We start from the raw sequence: 25,800 nt of genomic DNA on the forward strand, positions 1-25,800 counted from the left end.
CAGCAAGCACACAATTATGCGTGTGTCCATGCTTACTGTACATTTGTGATTGTAACCTTAATTATATCATCCTATGGTCACTAGGGCTGTGTATTGCCAACAATTCCCCGATACGATACGTATCCCGATACAAGGGCCCCGATCCGATGCGCATCACGATACAAGACTATTTTGAATTACTTTTTGTTCAGAATTTAGTAACATTATTATTATATTTTTATTATTATCCGTTTATTGTACATTGAATAAGCATTGTTGTAACAGTTGTGTGTTTGCCATTCATTTATTAGCTATTAGAAATACTTAAAATCCCAGAGTAAGTACTTAACTTATGTTTTTATAAAAGCAGTTTTACAAAGATGGTGCCTTACTCTTCTCTCATTATTCTACATCTATGAATATATCTATAAACATGCAGTTCGAGTTAATACTATTTAATAGAAATCAGATTATTAATGTGACAGCTATAGTTTGAAGTAGCTCTTTATCTCTTCTCTAGACGTTCACTTTTCACATGTTTCTTCTCAAATGCGTTAATACTGTTTTATAAAAGCGTGGCTAATAAAGCCCTTTGCAGTAGTATAGGCTAAGATATCTGCGCCTTCATACTGAACTCATTGACTTAAATGCGCGCGCGCGAGAGAGAGAGCGCGAGTACGCGGCTCACTATGCAGACACGTGCGCCAGCGAGACAGACACGCAAAGTGAAAGTATACCCCGCTACCTTTAACTCTACGTACTCCGCGGGACACATAAGTCCTTTCCATATGGATTACGGATCAACAGCAATTCGTCACGTTACTTTCAAAAGTGCATCCGAATCGATACGGAAGGTGCTGTATCGATGCGCGCATCGTCAGGGGTCCATGACGATGTATCGTCGTATCGATATTTTGAACACAGCACTAATGGTCACCATTGCACCTTAAAAAGTGTCCTTTATTAATCCAAAATAATGAATTTGGGGTGGTTTAGTATTACAGTATACGTCATGTAAATCAGTTTCGGTTTACAAAAAGAGGATATATAAACTTATTACACGGCTCTCTGGAATGCTTGATTCTGATTGGTCAGTTGAGACATTTGCAGGTTCGTTCTTTTCAAATAATAACCGCTCCAAAGTAATAACGCATAGCCGGTACTACTTGTATGTTTTAAATCCCTCCGCGCCAACAAAGATTAGGCTACTGTTTGGCGCCATCTTGTGACAAACACTGGACAACCACAATTAAGAATGGAACATTTTGACATTCATTTTAACTTGTACTGAAAAAACTAAACATTTAAACAGTGGATAGAAGAACGAACAACGTCTAGACACAGAGAGCTTACTGAGACTGAACTTGACAAAATAGAGCATGACAGCTACAAAGCCAACACACAAAAAATACAGAATGGGCATTAAAACTTCTCAAAGTGGCTAAAAGGGAAAAAAATGGAGACAGACAAGTATGAAGCAGCGGATCTTAATAAGGTATTACGATCATTTTATGCATCTGTGCAAAGTTTTGCGGAAGGATAAAAATGTTAATTTAAAACAAATATGCCAATAAAATGTTTCAAATTCATATTCATGTCCAGTTTTTTTCTTATGTGGCAAGTAGCCGTGGTGTAATAAGCGGGATAATGTAGAGGCAGCCGGTAGTTATCGGGTAAATAAGCCCCTTCAGTGTGATACAAGACCCTTAATTCCCGATAACTACCGGCTGCCTCTACATTATCCCTTACATAGTCAAGTGGAAATTGTGTCTTTCGTTTTTTTTTAAAGATTATCTTCATTTTGCATGCATGAGTTATAGAGGTTGTCTCATTTAAAGATTTTTTTTGAAATGTAACATTTATGTCTCTTATCACTGTAATTTCTTTCTTCATTTTAAATGTAATGGTTGCATTTTTGATAAGACAGCATTGATGATGTATGGAGCTTTAAGGTTGCAGCCTTCAAAATGAGATGCCGTTTTTATCTCAACTCAGCTATTCATTTTCACTGTGTGTCAGTAATCTGAAAGCTTATTGGCTGGTTTTAGAATGATGCCGTGACCAGCACCACATGGACAATTTAATGTTATGTGGTCACCATGCAACCATTGGCCTGTGCTGTTTTTGTGTATTACATAGTTAAACCAACCCTATTTACCAATCACCACCAGAAACATCATAACTTATATGCACCGGACCTGCTATTTTGCTTTCCTAAATGAATATTCTGTCTCGATTGGAAAACATGATGCAGCACTCTACATAATTTTGAATTAAACATCAATATCTTCTGACTGGCTGTGGTTGTGCTTGTAACTGGAAACTTGTTGCGCTAAGCGTGGTTAAGACAAGTTGTTGCACGGTTATTTTTAATTCAGATGTTTTGGGATTCCACTTGGGATCAGATGTTTACAGACAAGCATTTGTGTTGCCTTTCATCATGCATCATTAACACTGTGCTACAGTACATAAATGATTGCACTAATTACACTTTTGTACAGAAACCATTTCTCTTTTAATGTCTATTCTTGTGGCTTAGATGTTTTTGAATATTTGTTTTGCTAAAAGACATTGGTTGCTATTTAAGTGCACTACTCTAAACCTTCTGGTCCTTCCTATTTCCACTGTCTTTCAGGTAGTTGTACATGAGTGTCAACCCCTGAGTGGATAATAATAAATTAGTAACTGGTCTGATAATCTCATATCTCATAATCAATATAGCTATGACCCTGAAAGATCTCATCATTGCTGCTGAGAAGGTGCGGGTGCTACAGGGGCTCAGGGTGAAGTGAGAGATAAAGAGGCAGCTGATGGAGCGGAACAAAGGTGGTACTGCAGGAGTTTTGGTGTGGACACCAGCCCCTGTATACTCCTCTCCCTCAAGCCCAGAGGGGTCGGACTATAGCTGGAATGATGAAGCAGAGGAGGACTTCCAGAGCCAGATGGATGAGAATGGCATTATTGGTCTGGCAGAAAGTCAAGGGCAGCTGGAGGTATCAGAGATCAGTTTGACTGATAACTTTAAAGTTAAACTGTTTACTAAGCACTGCTTTAAAAATACCACTTAACAACCCTATGTAAACGATAAGAAACAGCTTTTAGTCGTTGTATTGTAACACTTTAAAAGTTTATCTACAGTAGTTAAACTAAATGTTACAGGCCAAGGGTAAAATGTTGCTGCCAATGGTTGTTTGTTTGTTTGACTTGAAGTATTTAATTAGTGTGCCTTGATCAGGTGGAACATAGGGAAGAGGAAATGGCAGATGACATGTTGTGGGATGTGAAGACCCCAGAACCTGAAGATGGACCACCACCATCTGCACTTGAGGAGATAAGCTGTCATCTTAGTGAACTGCTAGACTCTGAACCTTTCTCTCAGCCCACTTATATGCGTAAGACCTTAATTTAGTACACATCTTCAACTGCATTTAATTGAAATCTTACAGTTGTTGTGTATTCAGAAATGCAACCAATATGGATAAATTTTGTTACTTACATCTTTTCTGATGATAAATTAGATGGACAACTGGATGATAAATAAGTTGTGCTATAGAGGTGTTATTGGGTCCAAAGAAATGTACCCAACCCCAAATGACCTGAATCACTTTTTACAGTACCTGAGTCCGACCCGACCAAGTGGCAATTTTTTTAAACCGACTGGACTTGAATGTAAACGGCACCAACGTGTGTGCAGTCTGCAGCCCCACACGCACCATTCAATAAGAAAATCTGACTCAACAAAAATTAATCTTCCCCAATCACACAATGTCGGAAGCTTTTTTGGCAAACTGAGGGAGGGTTGGAAAAGGACTCAATGCACACGGGTGATTCTTGCATTGAATCACCCGTGTGCATTCAATGTGTGGATTTCATAAGAATCATCCACACATGCAAGATAGTTTGTGTCTTCTCTGAAAAAACACATTCATTTTAAATTACCCGAGGCCACTAATATTATACTTGTGTTGACCCATGTCCGATGCACACGTGAAAATATCAGACTTGAACCCGCTCTGGTCGGACATCGGGTTTTCTGCTCTAAGTGGCGTGTTTATTGTGCTATTGGTTGCACAAGGAAATATGCCAAGGTTATGGTTTTATTTCCAGAGAACCCATTGACTACTAAAATTGCTATACCCAATTGCATAGATACCTCATCCACATTCCTTATTCAGATATTTTCTAAATGCACAAATGTAAATGTACACGCTGCAGCTTTAAGGGACACTCAACTGTTTTTGAACATATGCTCAAAGACTTTGCTGCTGTAACATGGCTGCAGCAGGCGTGGTTATATTACGCACTGCCCGAAAATAGTCCCCTTGGTTGCTTTCAAAAGCAGGGGACTATTTTTAGGCGCTGTGTAATATCACTACGCCTGCTGCAGCCATGTTACAGCACCAAAGTCCTTGATTATTACGCAAGAATGAGAGTATAGTTCCTAGCCATATCTGCCTAGAAAATCATAACTTTTAATTTTCCGTCTGTGTAAGTACACGATGTATCTACAGATTAACTCTAGGGAGCTGGAAAAAAGTGGAATGTACCTTTTAAAAGCCACAAAATCTTTATCTTTCTTTTTTTGTTCTTTAGAAGAACAGATTGCAGATGATGACCAAAGTGTTTTATTGGAGGACTGGACTGATGACGAAAACGAGGATGCCAGGATGCCAACAATCCACATAGAGGAATTTAACTCTTTCCCAGAGAGAGACAGAACATTAGACATGACAGATGAAGATCTAGAAGAAAACGACACAAGTGAAGACATTCAGAGACACACAGATCAGCCATGTCCTGTCACAGAAGAGATAGCACCTCACATCGACAGAATTAAGGGCCTTGATTTCAGTAATCGTAGGAACGAGGATTCCCAAAATATTTCAGATTTAGAAATTCCTGAGCATTTGGAAGAAAGTGATTGTGAGGTACTTAAGAAAAGCAGGGTGCGTTTTCCTCCAACCACACTTTTTTCCTCTCCAAATACTCTTCATACCTTTCCTCATTTGACCTCAGAGAAGCAGATATGTAACTGGGCGGTTGATGCTGAGACATTTCCAGATCGAGCTCTCCCCAGTAGCAGGGTGGAGTCATCTCTGAGCAGTCACCAAAACTCAGCCTCAAAAACTGTTATATCTAAGGAGGAAGGGCTTAAACCCAAGGTCACACCTCAGACTTTAGCGAAAAGTCCTGTAATGAAAAGCAGACTTGAAAAAACAATCCACGATGGTATGAGTGAAAAGGAATTAGAAAGAAGCGTGCACACTCCTTACCACAACCACCAGCTTCCATCTTCCTCTCCCAGAAAAACAAACTCAGATTCTCAGGAGGATCGTCAGGTTTCCAGTCATGCACAGTTGTTTTCTAAAGCAAGCATCTCCCACTCAAATTGCTCTCCAGTTCCTGTACCTCACCGTTCTTCAGCTAAAAATAACCCAAGAATGTCCAAAACCTCTTACACTGATCCAGATGATGTCAGGTGAGATTGACATCAGAGGTTCACAAAATGTGACAAAAAAACTCTATTCTCCAATGCTAATAAATATTCGGCGTAATAATCAAGGACTTTGCTGCGGTAACATGGCTGCAGCAGGCGCAATGATATTATGCAGTGCCCGAAAATAGTCCCCTGCTATTGAAAGTTACCAAGGGGACTATTTTCGGGCACTGCGTAATGTCATTGCGCCTGCCACTGCCATGGTACGGCAGCAAAGTCCTTGATTTTTAGGCCAGAATGAGAGTTTAGTTCCTCCTAGCCATATCGGCCTAGAAAATCGCAACTTTTAATTTTTTGTCTGCTTTGTACACGATGTAACTACAGAAGAGTCAAATTTAACACAGGAAAAAAATATCGAAACTCTTTGGTTATTTTTAAGCGCTGCTAATAGTCTAATCCAATTCAATGGATTCTGCTAACCTATGCTAAAAGTGGAGTGCCCTTTAAATGGCAGAAAAATGGTGGAAATTGGGGGAGTGAGCCAAAAAAAAATTTCTGAATCAGAAAGCATTTCATTGCCCTCAACATGTTTGGGTTCTTTATTTATTTAGCATTACCTCCACTGATTTTTCCTATGCATATTTTCTTAGGAAAGGGCAACTGAGCCACCCATTACCAGATTTCTCTAAAGTGGAGCCAAAGGTTCGTTTCCCAAAGGGTGGATACAAGCCCCCTAAAAGTCGTGCAGTTGCTTATAGCAAAACGTCACACACAGATCTTCCTATAGTGTTCAAATCTCCTGCCGAGATTGTGCGAGAGGTCCTGTTAAGCAGCACTGACGAACCTCCAGAAAGTCCAACATCCAGAAAGCATCTAAACAGTACGGTACCAGAGGAGTTTCGCTGCCCCCAACAGGCCAGCACACTTGTACAACAGCTACAGGTACTGAGACTGTTTTCACAGTTACTTTTTTACTAGTTTTGTTCATTTTGATTTCTTGTCAAAACTTTGAGGTGCAGAAAATCACCTTTTCCTAACGCAGATTCAATGCATAAATTTAATGTTGTTTCTAAAAAGTTCATGGACATGTTATATGTCAACTGCCCTCATGCTGGTATGTCTCTTACTCTTTAAGGAGGACTATAACAGGCTGCTGACCAAGTATGCAGATGCTGAAAACACGATTGACCGACTCCGTCTTGAAGCTAAGGTTGGCTTTTTCTGTTCACGCTGTTGTCTGTTGTGCACAGTAACATTTTGCACCTCCTAATGATTTTAAAAGCTTTCATCTGAAGGTTCAATTAAATTCACTGCCACGCACTCCCTTGTCTCCATCTGAGATATTTATAGACTCTTCTGGCTGAGTCTACACAAAATAAATTTACAATTCCGTTTGTGACACCCATAATCACAGCCCTCGGGTCAGCAACAGCACTGTTTGTCTCAAACCACTGATTCTGATGTTTCAGCTCAAATGAAAGGCCTGCAGAAGGGTTTACCTCAAAGCATATTGGATGCGTTAAAAAAAAGACGAGAGAACAAACACAAAGGAATAAACAATGCGTTTCTTCACTCCTATTGGTAGTCGCTTATCATTTGTATAAAGTTTGAACTTTTGTCAACTTTGTTGCCTAGGTGGCCACGCCGACTTTCTTTCTCCAATGGTCACTTAACCCATTTGCATTAAGCTTTGTATAGTTAGAACCCCAGTCATGTTTTTGAATGGTCATGCATCATTTCCTTAGTTTCCGCTGAGACAGGAGAAATACAGATTTCAGTGTTGCACTTCCTTCTTTCAATGATGTAAAAATCATCACTTGGCATCATTGAAAACAGAAAGTCCAGTATCTTTGTTGAGAGGGTGAGACTACAAACACCCCTTTTCTCGGTCAAATAGGCATAAATATTGGAAATGTATGTTACATTTCGACTACAAATATGATGCACTTTCAACAAAGATGAATGTTTCTTCAGGTGAAATGCTCCTTTAATAGTGAAAAAGAAAAATCTGACTTTTTTCATGTTTAAGTGCTATAAATGGGTCCACGGTGCTTCTATCAACCTAGAAAATATAAAAAAAACAACAACAACTCAGTAACTTCGTTTTGTTAAACCATTCTCTGCAAGCATGTGAAAAAAATTGTTTGAAAATGGAATTTGGCTCCCCTTGTGATATCAGAAGAGGATAGTACCACCCCTTAATCTGCACTATCCAACCACGGCACTGCTTTTTAGTGCAGAGATCAATCCATTTGCATTTAAAAGGGCACAGCATATTTTTGCTCACACCTACAAAGTGGTAATTATAAAATGCTATGATAAATTATCTGTGAGGTATTTACTAGAACTTCACATACATACACTGGGGACACCAAAGATTTATTTGACATCTTAAAAAAGTCTTGTGAAATGTTCCCCTTAAAACAGGATGTGGGGTCATGCATGTTGACTGATTATTAGATCACCAGTCCTGACATAATCTAAACTGATTTCAGCAATGCATCACAGCTTTTCAGTGATTTATACCCAGTAATATTGGTTTTATTTAAATGAGGCAAATTTTATACTGTTGTCATATTATTGTTTAGTTCTGCATCTACCTATGCATTTAGTTTAATAGTCATTAAGTGCAGCTTCCCCCACATGCACTGGCCATCTGTCTGTCCTTTGACAGACACAAAAGCCTAAGATAAAGAAGGTTTATTCACTAAGCCCTTATCTGGTCAATTTGTGACTTTCTTATGTATGGAGGTATAGGGGTTGGCAATGTGGTTAAACAATAAAACACTTTTCTAACACTTTTGTTGTCCCTCTGTCAAACATTAAGAAAAGAGATTACATTAGGTGTTTTCCCTAAATAACATCTGAATTATTTGTTATTAGTTAATAGATACAGATTATATGAGACTTTTATATAGATGTAGGGCTCTTTTACAATGTCTTATCTTGCAAATAATATTTTCTAAAAATACCTAATGATTTTTGATGGTAATGTTTTAATAATATGTTCTATAATTATCATAAACAGCCATTCAGAAGATCTTATGTGTGCTATGAAAGCACTACTATTGGGCAAATAATTCTAGGCTAACTGTAATAAGCCATGATAATAAAAAGAGAGAAGGCTAATTTCTTGTTTGCATAAAAATGCCACACAGATACCATTTTCAGACACTTTTATCCAAAGTGACTTACAGTGCCTGTAAAGGTGCATTGTATAACTTTTAGAAGTATCACTTGACAGAAATGCTATAATATACATAACTATATTTTTGGTTGTGTATAAAGACATTACATAATGAACTGTTTTTTTTATTACCTTAGGATGTAATTTTTTATCTACATACTAGTGTTGGGCGATTTGCTCCATTTTGCGTCAGCCTATGAGATCGCCGATACACGATAGAGACAGAGCGCAGTGCGTCATAACCTGAAAACCACGCCCACCGGGGGGGAAAACAATCCAACCGTCTCCAGTCTCCCTGGTGGGCGTGGTTTTCAAATTTGCATAACTGCACTCTGTCTCTATAGTATCGGTGGGCGGGGCAGTAGTTTACTTATTTATGTATTTGTTTGTATTTATGTAATTTTTTCACTTATTTATGACAAGTCACTTGGTAGACAAAAAAGAAGCAAGGGCAACACTGTCATAATCACAACCTTCTTAAAACTGATGCCATTAGTTCATCGGAGTCATTATATAACTCTCTCGCGCCAAGTAAAGCCCACAAACTCTCTCATGCGAGGAAAAGCATGCAATGCGCATGGTAATGTGAAACTATGATGATGATAATAATAATAACTATCGCCAACTATCATCATGAAAGCCCGCTATTGGCGATATGTCTGACGATCGTCGATACGCGATACTATTGTCTATCGGCACAACTTTACTACATGCATTGTGGGTCCCCTTACATTGAAGTCGCTAGTTCGCACCGCCATATTTCTACAGTAGCCCTAAACGGACAAACTGCCCTAGATTATGTTTTGTCACTACGTTTTCTCAGACAATGACATGTTTGTCCTGTGGCAGCTACTGTAGCTTCTCTATGCGTTTGGAAAGAGAGTGTGAGCTGTTGACAGAACGGGTGTGCCTCATACATCTTGAAAAGTAAAGCCGCTGGCTCTTTGATCGCCCCCCGGTGGCTGGCTGCAGTACAATTCATAAACCCTGCCCTTTCCATGCAAACAAACAGGACTCAGCTCCTAATAAAATGTTACACTTCTAATAAAATGTTGCGAAATATGGTTTTGGTCTTTTAAGGTAGTTGTTATCACGCTGATATGTTCAATTGTTCATTTTTGTGATCCGTTTCATTTTAGCTAGTAATCTGATGCTATGGAAACGGGGCGTGTCGTTATGATTGCCGTGGTTGAATTGGGCATGTAAGAGCTTGATACCGCGTCTCCGCCTCTGGCTCCACGGACGATATCTTCTGCGTATACCCTGGCTCCAAACTGACGTTTTTACGTAACATGGCAACGCTCATGGTCGGACATTTTTGGCTTCAATTCATTACAACGGAAAGAAGTAACATTGCGTCTCTTTTTTTTACAGTCTATGGACAGAGCCGTTGGTTGCATTCACTATCTCACCACTAGATGCCGCTAAATATCTACATAGTGGACCTTTAAGATATAAATATTTTATCGGTATTTGTGTTTTCTAGGAATTAAACCCTTGACCTTAGCGTTGCTAATGCAATGCTCTACCAATTGAGCTTAATGAATAGACTGCACGATTTACTGGTTTTGATCCACTAGTGTTGTAATAAAATATAAATAGGTGCTTTTTATTCAAGAGAATCAGGGGTCATGTAGAGGTTAGAGTCAGTATGATTTATTGTTCTGGGACTTATCGAGGAAGGATGGTCATTGAGTCTTCATTAGACTTCAGGCAGCATCCAAAGCCATCATAACACACCTACAGTATGTATCCTCATTAGTGTGTGTATTAAAGTGTATGAAGAAATCAGCCTAATGTTATTGTGAATTCAGTGTGTTTTTGCATGTTGTTATTAGATGTGAGCAAACCCAGTCTTATCAGCAAGCACAGATGTCTCTAGGCAGCAGTAAAAACACCCATTAAAGGGCAGGTTTTATGTGCTCACTATTGTATGTGAGTCTTCTTTATCCTCTATTGTAATTCAGTCACCAGACTGCAATAAATCTATGGAAAGGTGGGTGGGTTCTGATTGGCTACCTCTGCACTAATACTGACCGCAAAAAGTATTGGTGTGCTTGCCACTTAATGCTGGAAAAAAACTTGCTTATATATGATAATTGCCAAATGATATGACTTTTCAACATTGTGACATGCTATAACGGTATAGCTTTGAAAAAAGTTGCTTATTTGTTTGTCATATACTGGCCAGACGAATCACAAAGCCATGATTTTCATGTATGTGTTTGTCTGTTTTCAGGTAGGTCTTTATTCTGACTCTCCCAAACCCAGTACTGCTATCCTGTCAGGTGTCATTCAGGAGGGGTCAAAGGTCATGACCCTCAGCTTTCCTCAGGCACAGAGGGTAGTGTTTGGTGCAGATTCTGCTAATGTGACCCTGCAGAGAGATAACTCAGGTAAGCCACAATGAAAATCCACCGGGACATTGTGTACTACTGTATATAGTTGCATGTAAAAATCACGCTGCAGTTAAACCCAAAAAGTATTGCTAATATGCTATTCATCGTAGAGAATGTAACGATTATCGGTTTATTGGCTAACCATGATAAAAATGTCTAACGGTTAGTATCACCACGTCATTTTTTAATTACGTTTAACCGTGCCAGTGTCATGGCTTGAAAACCCCGTCCAGCAACAACCACTTAAAGCAATGAGACAGACAGATTCATTCATGTCTGCTCCCCATGTGTTTGTGATGACAGTGATTTCCTGACTGAATTTAAATCCAAAAAATTTTCACATTAAGGAAAATCGAGTTGTACTAACACATGTTTACGTAATATTTCTTAAGATGGATAAGTTTTTTCTATAGACTTTACATTAAATTATGTGATCTGATGAGTTTAAAGCTTATTTTTACTATGTTTTTACTATGTTTATTTTTATTATGTTTGTTTCTTCCTCGATTGCCGTGAGCGCAGGTGTCGTGCAGCTTACTCCTGGTTCATTAACTACACCCGATTTCTCACAACATACGCAGACAGATGACTTGCTGATTTGTCTTGCGTTTATATGAAAATCTGATTTACTCACTTGTATTTTATCTGAACTAGATTCGCATTTACCCCACGACCCCAAATGTGCCGTGATTAATGTTTATGTTATTTATTTGATGTTTATGCGAACAAAAGTGCACTTAAATCTAAAATTAATTTAAAATTTGATTTGCATCAGTACTTTTTTTACATTTCTAGAAATTGTTCGCAAAACCATGATAATATTCATAACCGTCGTGATTTTGGTCACTATAACCGTGATGTAAAATTTTCATACTGCTTCTTCTCTAATTCATTGTTATAGGAATATTCATCATGAAAATTGTAAATTTATGATCAGCTTGTTTCAATTTTAGTTATTAGTGTCTAATAACATTTTTGATAATAAATGTGGTTTTCAGTCAAGCAAGAAAGTCCTGGTCGTGCCTTAAAGGTGACATAGAATGATTGAATAGAGTAGACAAACTATTTTTTGTTTGGGTCTGTAATGCCTTAGAAGCTTCCTAAAAACCTCTCTCAGATAGCTCTATTCGGGTGGGGGATTTTAAACAAGTGGTTTTGCACCTATTTGGCTCCCCCTACTGGCTTAACTTGCAATCTCATTACTGATTGGCTGACTTTGCTGCCACTCAAAAAATGTAGCCAATTATTTTAAAGTGGAGGGGCAGTTAGATACCTGTGATGTCATAAGCATCAGTTTTTCAGATTGGGCTGTTTTCTGGCTGACATTTCTAAAGGAGGAATTTCTATGAGACTGAGATGTTTAGCATGTTTTGCACTTTTTGTATGTTTGTGAATGTAGGTAGACTACCATTATTCAACAAAGACAAAAATGGTTTTTTATTCTCTGTCCCCTTTAAATTCCTGAATTGCTTTGCTCACATTTTAGAAAACTCCAAAAAAGCCCCAACTCGCCCATCCTCCGTGAACTCTGTCTCCTCCAGGTGGTCTGGATCTATCGGTGTGACTGCAGAGCATCTAACAGAGACTCTGACCAACCAAACCTGCAGATTTCAGCTACAGGTAGCTTACTTTAAAGTTCCAATGAAATCAAAACTGATCATTCTTATTTTAAAATGTAATATTGCAGTGTTTATTATAAACAATTTATCCGTGTAAGTACTTTTGTTTTAATTCATGTGCCCTCATAAACTTCAATCAAAATCTGCAAATGAACGTCTGCCCTCTTGAGACGTTTATTCTCAGATGACGTCAGACTGCTCGTGCGGGAGCATTGGTTAACCCCGCCCCCTCAAACTGTCAGTCTGCTGCTAGTTCTATTTCTGAATGAAACGCTTACTTTTTTATATTCCAATCAAAGAACAGTGGAAAACACAAGCCACGCCCACTATTTTCCTTACGTTAAATTCTGTTTTACTCGGAAATATGTTATAACCCAGAAGTAAAGTCGGTCGCGACTTTCGGTTCATGGGGACTTTAAACTTTGTTATTATTATTATTGTGTATTCTTCTGTTCTTATACTATTTGCTTGAAATAAATAAATAAATAAAATTATTTACTTACCCAAATTACAAGCCCACATGACCCAACATTAAGCACCACTTATAGTGCTTTTGAGTCATACTACATAAAGATTAAAAGCTTCGTTCCTTATAGATAATGCATATAGATAATTGTCATTTGGGTTTCGAACATCCTAAGTGAGTAAATGATGGCAAAATTATCATGTACGTTAACTACTACTTAACTCAAATGAACAGCAGTCGTTCATATCCTGAATCATTTTGTTTCGTTTTGTTTCAGGTTGATTCTTTTGAGCAACTACTGAAAAATGGGAAACTGAAGCCCTGTGAACAGTTTAAGGTATTTTTTTTTTCCATTCACTTTGGTACTGAAAAAGTTCATCAATAAAAATTATGGTTTCTGAATCCTCTCCAGGGCCTGTCCACACTGGCTGAGGGACAGGAGTCTCTCGAGAGGGCTTACCTGGATGCACGAGCCCAGTTTCAGATGCTACAGCAACGTCAAAGCAGGCCTTTGACCTTTGACCCAGACAGGTGGCTGTATTTTTTAAATTGCTTGCTGAGCACATTTCCTTGCTGCATGTGTTTGTAATACTGTGTTTATGTGGGTATGAAACAGGGAACTAGAGGGTCAGATATTCAAATCAGGGATGCGATTGGAGGAACTGAGGGAGCGAGTAAAGCAAAACCAACCCACTTTTGAACCTCCTTCGACGCCGCCTCCTCAGTCGGACATGCTATCTTTGTCCATGCTGGAGACTGAACCATTACCCGAGGTAGGCCCCAAAATAAGTTGTTACCGTAATTAATGCAAGAACACCACAATGAGTCTTTCTCCTGGTTTTCCAGAGCCCACTGGCAGCCACACATCCTGAAGCTTGTGTTGGTGTGGAGGTGAGTTCAGTTAGTGGAGAAAGTGATGAAGACAGAGAGGAAGAAGAAGAGATGCTTCCATCCCATCTTCATCCTTTGTATGACAAACATCAGCGTGTGGAGAAGGACTTCGGTAACCTAATTGATTGGTGAGTGGCTGCAAACATCACCAAGCAGCTTTGCATGTATATCAGGACTTATGAATCTAAATCTCTTGTTGTCTTCTCATCCAGCTACCAAAGTTTTAAAGAGCTCCCAAAGCTGATGGACAGAAGTATCACTTTGATGAGCTGCGACTCAGTGGATTTTGAAGACTCTTTTTCTACCAGGAATGGGTGTTTAAAGGACAGACAGCGACACAGGGCAACCACTGAAAGAGAGAAAACGATATCTGCTCGCACGTAAGTTCAGAGCTGCTTTCTTATAATATTAAAGCAACTTTATGAGATTTAGAAGGATACAGGGTTCCCACAGGTCCTTGAAATCCTTGAAAGTTTGTGAATCTGGGAAGTTTTTGAAAATATACATACGTAGATACAGGTCATTGAAAGTGCTTGAATATATTTTATGCAAGAAGTTTTCTGGGAAAAAAAATCCATATTATTCCCTGTGTGTAGTGTAGGATATCATAACATTTCTAGCCTTTTAAGCACACATGCTAAACTGTTCGCTTTAAATGCTTATATCTTCTGTATGCGAATGTTGATTCATACCAAAATGCTTTTTGCATAGTTGCGATTGACACATGAAAACGTCTCGGGTTACGTATGTAACTGTTGTTCCCTGAGAAGGGAACGAGGCGCTGCGTCTCCCCTGCCATACTTCCTGCGTCCCTGTAACGCCTTCTTTGGCAATATTTCAGATAGAGATATACTTTCTGGCTCCCGCATCACCCTGTCTTTGTCGTTAAGCCTCACCATTGGTTGAATTTGATATACACATTCAGACGCACTTACCCCTGGAAGCGTCCCCAAAGTGTCATCGCAGTGACACAGCGCGAGTTCCCTCGAAAGGGAACTGTTACAATGTACCTTAAAAGGTAACACAATGTAACCTTGCTCTCAGCTGAAATGTGTCCCCACATTTAGTCCTTGAATTTGAGGGTTTATTGGACCTGGAAAGTCCTTGTATTTGAAGTTAACTAAGGTGTGGGCATCACACCATTGAGCATTATTTTGCTAGCGAGTGTTGATATCTGGTTCATGAAAGATGCAGAGGTGTTTATCTCTAGGTTGTGCTTGACAGCTCATGGCACATAAATAACATTTTATATGCCGTTTTTCCTTATTTAAATTGTTTACACACAAAATAGTAAAGAAAGTTGTTTTAAAACAGTTACCTAGAATAATTTTTTTTGTTTTACATGAATGAGATTTTTTTGGTGGGCATGTAGAAATCGCATGACAAGCCAATTCTCACAACTTTATTTTGGTAACACTGAAACAATGAGGATATTTGTGCACTTTTGATCCCAATAATCAGTTGTAGGTTGCCGTAGGTTATTGAAAAAAATGTTTAATCTACAGTATAGCTGAATGTGTGATATAGATATATCAAACATGTCACCATCTTACTCTCTTTGTATAGGCAGCCTGCAGCAGATTTTGGCCCTCCCTCTGGCCCATCCGTGAGGTCACAGGTGTGTGATGCTGTGGAAACTCGCCCCAAGGCTCTTTGCCACTCCTCTCTGTTGCCAGGGCGACCGGGCAGGAAGGCGAAAACAGCAGGAAATCGAAAAGATCTCAGCCGCAGCCTGACCAGCCTGCCCGAGAGCACAGAGACTGGAAATATGCTCTTAAAAGCAAAGCCCAAGACTGTTGTAGCACCCCCTCTGGTAGTTAAAATATGATATGAATCTCACACTATATATCATATGTAATGAATAAAGCATTTGTTCATAAATAATAAAGTGTTTCTGATACCATAGGATGGAGTTGTGTCTCCAGAGACAGACAGTGGTTTTATAGGCTCTGATAGCAGTCGACTCACTCCTGCAGTACACAGTCCTCTCCAGCAGAGGACAGTAGTAAGGTACAAAGCTCATTGTAGAAAATTTCTGCCTGAATTTTTGCACTATAACGTTGTGATGGGATATTTTTTGAAAGTCTAATTTAAGGTTTATTGTACATCTTAATACATTTGTGCCATCTAATTCTCTGTTTGGGGTCTTTTCCAGTTGTATGAAGCCATCTGGTCCAGACATAAAGGACACCGTAAAACCAGACTCTGCTCCTCCCACTAGGCAGACTTTGGTGTTTAACCCCTCTCGCTCCCGACCTTTTACGAATCACCCTGCAGAAAACATCAGTACAGGAGGATGTCCAGGTTCTGTTAGGAGGAGAGAAAGCGAGGAGAGATGTTCTGCTTCCAGCCTGGCTACCTCTGCCTCCCCTCTTCATTGGCCTGAAACCCCCCTCCAACCCTGGCCGACCAACCTCACCAGCCAATCGGAGAATTGGAGTGATCAGGGTATGTATCACATATAGAATAGCTGTGACACTTTTTAAATTTCATGGCACCTGACCCTAAATTTTCTTGCACCTATTTGATAAATAGGTCTGGAATCTGAGGGTGCAAAAAAGTCTAAATTATTATCGCCTTTAAATTAAGTCCTTAGCAACTGCATCAACTTACAAAAATAATGTTTTTATATATTTACGGTAGGATATTTACTTAATATCCTAATGACCGAAAATTCAATAATTTTGACCCATTCAATGTATTGTTGGATATTTCTACAAATGTATCAATGCAACTTAAAAGGCACATTTCACAAGACATTTTTAAGATGTCAAATAAATCTTTGGTGTCCCCAGAGTAAATATGTGAATGTTTTGCTCAATATAACATATAGATAATTTATTATAGCATGTTAAAATTGCCACTTTGTAGGTGTGAGCAAAAATGTGCCGTTTTGGGTGTGTCCTTATAAATGCAAATAAGCTGATATCTGCACTAAATGGTTGGATAGTGCAGATTAAAGGGTGGTATTATCCCCTTCTGACATTACAGGGGGAGGCATATTTCAATGATTTATTTTTTCACATGCTTGTAATAATAATAATATTAAGTATATGTTTAATTTTTATAGCGCCTTTCCCAAGCTCAAGGTCGCTTCACAAGTTACATAATTTCAACAAACGTAGACAATACAAATTCATATTCGTCGGACATTTGCCCAGGACGAGAGTTGTAGAAAATGGTTTACCAAAACTAAGTTACTGGGTTGTTATTTTTCAAATTTTCTAGGTTGATAGAAGTAATGGGGACCCAATTGTAGCACTTAAATATGAAAAAGTTAGATTTTAAGATTTTAATTTTTTTGTCACTTATAAAGTGCATTTGCATTCAAAAGGCTGCTTAAGACAAGATACATTTTCCTTATGTTGAGTAAGGGGGCGTGCATACCAAAGCTTTACCACCTGCGGCCGGCGCATTTTTTCAATTGTTTCCAATGGAAGCTCTGCGTTTTTCAAATAAGCCAGCAGCTAGTGGTTTTCTTCCGCGCTGAAAACCGGCGCCTGCCGGTTTTTCCACGCTCAACGCTAAGCGCCAAGAGTTGAAAAATATTCAACTTTGGATGAAAAGCTCCGCTCGTCAATGTCAGTTCTCACGCGGCCGTCCAATCACAGTGGAGGAGGGGCGGGACAAGTATCACAGCAACCAACCGTCTCACAACTGACGTATAAGAGCTACCAAAGCGCTTAGCTGATGAAAGCTGGCACTCAGCTGAAAAACAGCTGGCATTCCGCATTGTCCAGGCGTTTTCAGCCGCGTTTAAAAGTTTTGGTGTGCACAACCCCTAACACTGATAATGTAACACTAAATTAACCCTGACACTAAACTCTTCTTGTTCTCTTTTTTGTATACTGCTTTCACCCATCCTCGCTTGGTCCATTTTTTATTAGGAGAAGAAAAGGCACAAGAAAAACCATACCCACAAACAGCCCATCAGCAGCTCTGCTTTCAAAGAGGCCACTCCCGCCGTGTACCCCATCACCACGGTGACCTCAAAGCCCAAAGTTCTGTCCAGCTAACAAATCATCAGTGAGTTGCCTATAGGCTGACATAGCGACTGCACTAACACAGATTTATTGCTGCTGTTTTGAGCCGAGACTCTAAGAGCTCTGCTGTTGGAATAACTCCAGTATTGCAATAAACTCTGTCCCTATGTAATCATTTTTCACTGCACTACACTCCAACTTCCATCTGGATGATTAGATTGAATTTTCTTTTTTTATCTTTGCTTGTTTTTAGAAAGTTTCTCAAATAGACTAGATGAAGTGTAAGCGGTAGGTATTCGGCTCCGCATGATGAGATCAGCCTTAATAACCAATATCTATTAATACATAACGCTGTGTGTGTTTCTGGTGGTTTAAAAATACTCACCTACCCACATACACCTACCACAGTCAATGCCTGTATATCCTCAGTGAAATGATACTTTTTATAATTTAGGGTTTAAAATATCTATATAAAGACCATCATAATACCATAAGACTTTAGGTGACTTAAGACATTCAAATAAAGCATTCACCATTATTGTTAAATGGCAGCTGATATTTTAAACAGTAACAAAAAAGCTGACATACAGTATAAGCATGTTACTAGGTGGTTGCTTGCTCAACAAACCCTAGTGATGTTTGTTTAAAAAAGCAAAACTAATAAGCATGTTTGGGCATGGTTTGTTTCTGTAGAAATAAAGCCATAGTCCTTCTTGGTTTGCTATAATAAGCACTATTCTTATTTGTAAAAAGCACAGTTATTGATTTATTATTGATTTTTGTGGTATGTGTCATCTCTGTGTTTCAGAGAGGCCTTTCAGTCTCTACAGCAGGAAGTGAACAAACTAAAAGAAAGACTAGAGGGAAGTCTGAGTGTCTCCAAACCAGCAATCCCTGTAAGAGTGCCCTCTACCCTCACGAAGGACAGCAGGAATCACACATTTCCACAGACCGCCACACCTCAGTGGCTTGATTTAAGGTAGGCTCACTTAACTGTGTTAGATTGTAAACTGTCCTAAAAAGTTACTAAATTAACTCTTTCCCTGCCATTGACGTGTTATCTCGTCAATTAAGAGAAGATGCTTTCCTGCCAGTTTTTACGAGAAACTGTATTTCTGCTATTATCCGCCAGGCGGTGCTCTTACCCAATTTATAACTGAACCATACACTGATCCAAAAACAGTAAAAACTCCATGTATGTTTTGAATATTGCTTTTGATCTTAGAAGGAAAACACCACAGTTTTTCAGTATTTTACTATGTTCTTACCTCAACTTAGACAAATTAATACATACCTATCTTTATTTAATGGTGCGCTTAATCTTTGTACAGCGCGTCGTGAATGTTTTAGCTTTAGCCTAGCTCCATTCGTTGCTTAGAATCCAAACAGGGATGAATTTAGAAGTATGAAGGCACAACATAAAACGTGGTGATTTTTTAAGTGGATAAAAATGAGAACTATATTGTATGGCGGATAAGCTCAGCCCGAGGTCGAAGTGCTACAAACTAAGTGCTCTTCCGCCATACAATATAGTTCTTATTTTTTATCTGCTTTAAAAAATCGCCACGTTTTATTTTGTGCCTTCATACTTACTCGTGTAACTACTCATGTAACGGTCTTTAAATAGGGAAAACATGGAAGTGTTTGGTGGCTTCTAAATTAATTCGTGTTTGGATCCTATGGAATGAATGGGGCTAGGCTAAATGCTAACACATTCACAATGCGTTGTACAAAGATTGAGTGTACGCACTGAAAAAAGATAGGTATGTATTAATTCGTCTAAGTTGAGGTAAGAACATAGTAAAATATTGAAAAATGGTAGTGTTTTCTTTTAACAAAAGTCCTTTACAAAAATGCAATTTATCTCAGCTTTTTGCTTAAAATGTTTTTATTGTTTGAAAGCAGAGGGTCTGTTCTTTCATTTGATATATTGTATGTTTATATATTTAAAGAAAAACATTTTCGGCATTAAACTTTTTTAAAGTCATAAAAACTGCTGGCTCTGACTGTCAGCTTTAAAAAAAAAGGTGGTTGGGAAAGAGTTAAGATGTAAAAGGGGTCATATTTTCATAACTAAAATAATTAAGATAAAATGTGTATGTCTCTTATTATTTAGGACTTTAGAGAGAAAGGGAGGGCATATGCAGATGAGGAGAAACAAGGAGACAGAGGAAAATTTAAGAGGAAGCACATCACGACCAGCCCCCAGGAAGAGATCAGCATCTTTACCTAGAAACAGATCTGAATCCAATACAAGTATGTTCATCTGTAAGCATGCACATTTGTCTTAGTGACTCGAGTATACATATATTTGCAACAAAAATTTGATGTTATGAATAATTGAGGGAAAAAAGCATTTTGTGGAAACTTTTTTTATTTGAGTATACTCTGTAATATTGAGATACTGAATTATGCTTAATTTAATTGCACCCTTTTATCAACTACAGCAAGTGATTCTGAACGTGTTCAGTCTGAGCCGAGATCATCCACATTTAGTTATATCCCAGTGTCACCTACGACGTCAAGAGAAAGAAGACAAATCAGATCAAGATTCGGACCTCACACAGACTGTAATAGTGAGAAAAAAAATTTGTTCAATTTTACTGTGAATTGTAGCTTTAAATGAGACTCTCAAGGTAAATGTGTGGTCATTTTTAAGTGTGTTACTGCGTATAATATGGGATATCAATATTCATTATCATTAAAATTATTTAAATGGCTATAATTATGATGATTCTTTCACTTTTAAACTAGAAACAATTGCTAGTTCTTCTCTGTATGAGTAGTTTCAGACTGAAATAAAACTAGAAAATCTTATTCTGTTTTTAAGTACCCCATTCAGTGCTGTAATGTCTGCTTAATAGATTTAACAAAGCAAAACTGAAACCTTTTATTTAGTCAACCATAAAAAGTGCTATTCATGTCAGTCTTGTTCTTAATAATCTTTACATGAAATCATTTGTGTGTTTCAGCCCAGCATAATAGCACATCAGAGGGCGGATCTGATGATAATGATGAAACTGAGCCAAGCCGAGTCCCAGATCTGACCTGTCCACACTGCATGTCCAAGCGTACTGCTGCTTCTGCACGTAAGCATCTTCTCTCCATCATAATAACAGGCTCTGAAATTGAGCTCACTTTTTAACTTTGCTATATTTTTCTCCTTCTGTCTTTAACACCATTTAATACAGGTACAGTGAGAAGTTCTCCACGTCACGCCCAGTCCCATTGCAGCCATTGTCCATTGTGTGGTGCATCACAGTTCAGTCAATCAAGAATCCCTCAGTCAGGTTTGATGCTTCATTACCCACAGTATAACCTCACAGGACCCATAAATTATTGTAATATTTGTCCTCTGTAGAGGACGTTGGTTATTAGTGAATTTCAGTGAGATATGACATGCAGTTTTAGTTAGTGTAATTTTTTTACAGTATGATTTTAATTTCTAAAGATGTTTTAGTGCATATGTTTTCACATGCTGGTTACATTACAGTAGATGCCAACAAAACCTTTTCTTCTTTGCAAAATTGCATTGCATTATGCAGTCTTAAAATTTGCCCTACAGTTACAAATACTGTATATATAAGGCTGGCAACAAGATGCATATGAATGAAAATGAATTTATTATAATTTTGTACAACTTTCAAACATAAGTTTTATATTTTTGTTTACATTTCTTAAAGGGGACATATCATGAAAATCTGACTTTTTTCATGTTTATGAAATAGTATATTATATATATTATTATATATATGTATATTAAGTGCTATAATTGGGCCCCCAGTGCTTCTATCAACCTAGAAAATGTGAATAAAACAACCAAAAAACGTAGTTTGGGTAAACCATTCTCTGCAAGCATGTGAAAAAATAGGTAATTGAAATTTGGCAAGATCGCTCTAATCTGACGTTAGTACAATTTTCTTATTTTTTGGCTTAAAATTTGCACGTGTCTTTTCATACTTTACCTGACGTGCTATGTTGGCTCCCCTTGTGATGTCAGAAGGAGATAATGCCGCCCGTTAATCAGCACTATCCAACCACGGCACTCATTTGCACATACCACAAGTCAGAAAATCTGACTTTTTTCATGTTTAAGCGCTATAATTGGGTCCCCAGTGCTTCTATCAACCTAGAAAATGTGAATATAAACAACCCAAAACTTAGTTTGGGTAAACCATTCTCTGCAAGCATGTGAAAAAATAGGTCATTGAAATTTGGCTCCCCTTGTGATGTCAGAAGGGGATAATACGCCTGTTAATCAGCACTATCCAACCACGGCAATCATTTGCATTTATAAGGACACACCCAAAAAACGGCACATTTTCGCTCACACCTAGAAAGTGGCTATTTTACCATGCCATAATAAATTATCTATATGGTATTTTGAGCTAGAAAATCACATACACACTCTGGGGACACCAAAGATTTATTTTACATCTTAAAAAAGTCTTGTGAAATGTCCCCTTTAGGGCAAATCCACTTTTTGATTTCTTTTTTTACAGTAGCTCTCCACTTTTGGAGGTTTGTGTTAATGTGTAAACTGGTTTCTTCAAAATATGTCTAGTATACTAGTTTTATTACAAAGAATGATGTTGAACTATAAAAATCCTCTCCAGAAAATCAGGAATCAGTCCACACCCTCAGATGGAGTCAACCAATGAGGGCCTCACAGAGGAACAGAGTGGGTGTGAACATTCCAGTGGCTCCTCCCCTTACAGCGATGGGAAGTGTTCCAGTCGTCCCATATGTGCCAGTCTATCCTTCAACTTTGTAAGTAGTCAATAACTAAACATTAAATAAATAATGTACAGTGATTATATCATGATAATATGAAGTATTGACTTAAAGTAATTGATTACATTTACAAACGCAATATACTGCACAAAATGTGCACATACATTTGTGGGTCTTTTGGTTGAGCCTTACAGAAAAAATAAACCGTACTTTTACTTGTGCAACCGTAGGGTTTCATTACCCGACACAGTTTAAGCAGCATGTTCTCTCATTTTATTGTCCAGAATGAAATAAAAACATTATTTTATCCTCCTACAGTTACTTATCCAGCCCTGTAGCAACACAGGCCCACTCACAATCGTTTAACATCTTGCCAAGTCCCTCCAGAGATGAGAGGTCAGAGGTTAGGGGTCATCGGCGGCGTTCTCTTTCTATGGACCTTGAGGAGTCTTCTTTGAGCAGCTCTCTGACACGTGCCATCTCGGTAGCTAGAAACATGAGGCGGGTCTCGCGTCACATGACTCACTCTCTGGCCTCAGGACTGGAGAACATGAGTTACCTCGCTATGACCTACTGATGCCTTTGTTTACATGAACTCATTTAGCAGAGGCTTTATTCCAAAGTGACCTACCAATATGAGCAAAACTACAAAAGTGACACCTGTCTCTATTTCACAGCAGATGGAGCTCATTCATTTTCACCTAGATCATGCATGGCGCTAGTCATTTTTTGGAAACGAACTGATAAAACATTAAACATACTCATAGGTTGCTTTGGATAAAGTGTTTGCCAAATGCATTAAAGTTGTTATTTTTTTATTGGTTTACATATAAAGATTTCTTTGTGAAAGCAATTTGTGATGGGAAGACATGCAATCCGATAGATGATGATGTAAAATGTGAAATGTCTCAGGTAACACAGTAACACCATGTATGTAGCTCGTCATGTGTGTGGTTCGTAATTTCAAAATATGTGTTCTGCGCGTCAGGAGATCCTGTGTGCATCACGTGTCTTGTCACAATAAGTGCCTGCTGCAGACGCGTCTAAAGGGTTTATGATAGAAGAGACGCTCGCGTTTGCCAGATACTTGCATAATCTCACACATAATCAGAGTTTAGTGTTAAGGGAGTGTCTTGCGTGTATTTTGTGAACATAAGCGTCTCTTAATGGTTTTGACGCATGTGCACATGGTTCACATGACGCAACAAACACATTTTTTGAATTTGCGCCCCTCGGATGAGCAGACACGAGCCGCCACTGATCAAATGTATGTTTACACGTTTTTTTTTCAATTTTACATTTTGATTGTGAAGATGTTTTATCTTATAAATATGTCCGTGACAGATTTGTAAATTCAAAAAAAAAAATTAATGGTGAAAGAACAGTGCTGCTTTAAAATATGCTGATCTATTGTTTGTTTTATTTGTTATATGGTACCCTTTGACTTGTATTTGTTCACCTGCATATAGCAAATTTGAATCTGGATAATTGTTTTAAACTTGTGCCTTTACTGTACTTTTAACTTTACAGTCAACATCAGCAGATATTCAGTGCAGTGGAGTGTAGACAGTCCCAAAATACTTTGAGTCACAAGAGTTTGTAGCAGCATCAAGGTCAGTGTTCAAGGACCAGCATGCATTTCACTTTGTGAACCACAGTCTAGGGACTTTTTCTCAATATATATATATAAAAAAAATTGTAGTAGCCTACTTAATTATCATAAATGAACAATTGACTAGAGACTTGGGTCATTAGCTCAGTTTCCATCCAAACGTGAAGCGAATCTTTTCAAAATTCACAAACAAAAGAAATGCGAATTAGATGCGTTTCAATCAAGTTGTTTGAGCGAATGATGATGATATTGGTAACCTAGTAATCAACTGTAAACAAAACAATGTACGCGTGAAAAATGGAGACAGGACTGCATGTAGTCACAAATGGGGCAAGTTATTAATGTATTTGCCGTGCAGCTTGTAATTGCCAAACTGAATGCTGTGCACAGGGAAGGAATGCAGACTTATTACTGTATGAAGGCACTAGCTGCAAGGACATTGCGATGATGCCGAACCCCATATATAGTCAAGACGAAAACAGCTAGACAGTCAGTCCCGTTGGTTTAATGTTCGCTACATGAAAATTTATTCGGCAAATCCATTTCCATCTCACATTTTTCACATTTACTCTTTTTCACATAAATCAAAAACCACCTCAAACGAGCGTAAAAACTTTTTTGCGAATCAAGGGATTTTTATGTAAATTTGGCGTTTCCATCACTTGGGGTTTTCGATGATACTTTTTTATGCGATACCTCTAAATGCGCATAAGATGGTGATGGAAACATTGCTATTGATAAATTAGATTTTGAATGTCACTGACAGTGTTGGGGAAAGTTACTTTTAAAAGTAATGCATTACAATATTAAGTTACTCCCCAAAAAAGTTTTCTTTTACTTACTTACTTACTTTTCATGGAAAGTAATGCTTACGTTACTTTTAAGTTACTTTTGCATTACTTTTTCTTATTTTTCATGTGTTTTTTATGACTGAGAATTCTGCATTTAGAAATTGCATATTTCCATCGCAAAAATGTCAAGCTCTGGTCTGCCACACGGAAAAGAATGATTCATTCAATTTACTCAATTTTTTAAGGAAGGTGGTCGCAATTAATTTATTTAAGCTAAATTTAAACAAATAAAGAAAATAGAAAAACAAAACAAAAAACTTCTGTTTAAATTAAATGTAGTTTAAATAAAGTGATTGCGACCACTTACCTTAGAAAAGTTGGGTAAATTGAATGAATAATTTTTTTTAGTGCATCTCCATTTCTGACTGAAACTGTTCACGCATAGAGTGTGTAATTCTACGTTAATACGTTCAGTTTAATGCAGTACATTGTTTTTTTACATCTAATTAATTAAACTGAAAAGTAACTTTCATTACTTTTTTAAAAAAGTAACTCAAATATTAATGTGTACATTTATAAAGTTATGCGTTACTTTACTCGTTACTTCAGAAAAGTAATATTATTACAATATTTTGAATTTGCGCCCCTCGGTAGGGGTGCACCAAAATTTCGGTCGCCGAAAATTCCGGCCGAAAATGCCAT

At 38.1% G+C, this 25,800-nt stretch overlaps 1 protein-coding gene across 7 annotated transcripts in view; it reads left to right on the top strand.

Moving 5' to 3' along the window:
• akna (AT-hook transcription factor) overlaps nt 1-25,800 on the top strand; it is a 29,876-nt gene that overhangs the window by 3,261 nt on the left and 815 nt on the right. For 2 of the 7 annotated variants that reach the window (XR_012371187.1, XM_073871377.1), the window contains exons 2-25: nt 2,701-2,972; nt 3,215-3,371; nt 4,573-5,458; nt 6,067-6,358; nt 6,552-6,626; nt 10,843-10,999; nt 12,489-12,622; nt 13,365-13,424; nt 13,500-13,618; nt 13,704-13,860; nt 13,934-14,106; nt 14,191-14,358; nt 15,545-15,791; nt 15,885-15,988; nt 16,134-16,426; nt 17,866-18,004; nt 18,770-18,940; nt 20,078-20,229; nt 20,409-20,537; nt 20,934-21,050; nt 21,153-21,251; nt 22,578-22,731; nt 23,014-23,179; nt 24,226-24,308. Coding sequence is in view for 5 of the 7 variants with exons in the window: in XM_073871377.1 (XP_073727478.1) it covers nt 2,790-2,972; nt 3,215-3,371; nt 4,573-5,458; nt 6,067-6,358; nt 6,552-6,626; nt 10,843-10,999; nt 12,489-12,622; nt 13,365-13,424; nt 13,500-13,618; nt 13,704-13,860; nt 13,934-14,106; nt 14,191-14,358; nt 15,545-15,791; nt 15,885-15,988; nt 16,134-16,426; nt 17,866-18,004; nt 18,770-18,940; nt 20,078-20,229; nt 20,409-20,537; nt 20,934-21,050; nt 21,153-21,251; nt 22,578-22,731; nt 23,014-23,179; nt 24,226-24,261 (4,368 nt within the window). In the remaining 2 variants the exon portion in view is untranslated. Of the gene's footprint in view, nt 1-2,700; nt 2,973-3,214; nt 3,372-4,572; nt 5,459-6,066; nt 6,359-6,551; nt 6,627-10,842; nt 11,000-12,488; nt 12,623-13,364; nt 13,425-13,499; nt 13,619-13,703; nt 13,861-13,933; nt 14,107-14,190; nt 14,359-15,544; nt 15,792-15,884; nt 15,989-16,133; nt 16,427-17,865; nt 18,005-18,769; nt 18,941-20,077; nt 20,230-20,408; nt 20,538-20,933; nt 21,051-21,152; nt 21,252-22,577; nt 22,732-23,013; nt 24,379-25,800 lie in introns of those variants that run through there. The other 5 variants (XM_073871375.1, XM_073871374.1, XM_073871376.1 and 2 more) reach the window with 4 other exon arrangements.

This window comes from Misgurnus anguillicaudatus, chromosome 9 (assembly GCF_027580225.2).
Source record: "Misgurnus anguillicaudatus chromosome 9, ASM2758022v2, whole genome shotgun sequence".
NCBI lineage: Eukaryota > Metazoa > Chordata > Actinopteri > Cypriniformes > Cobitidae > Misgurnus > Misgurnus anguillicaudatus.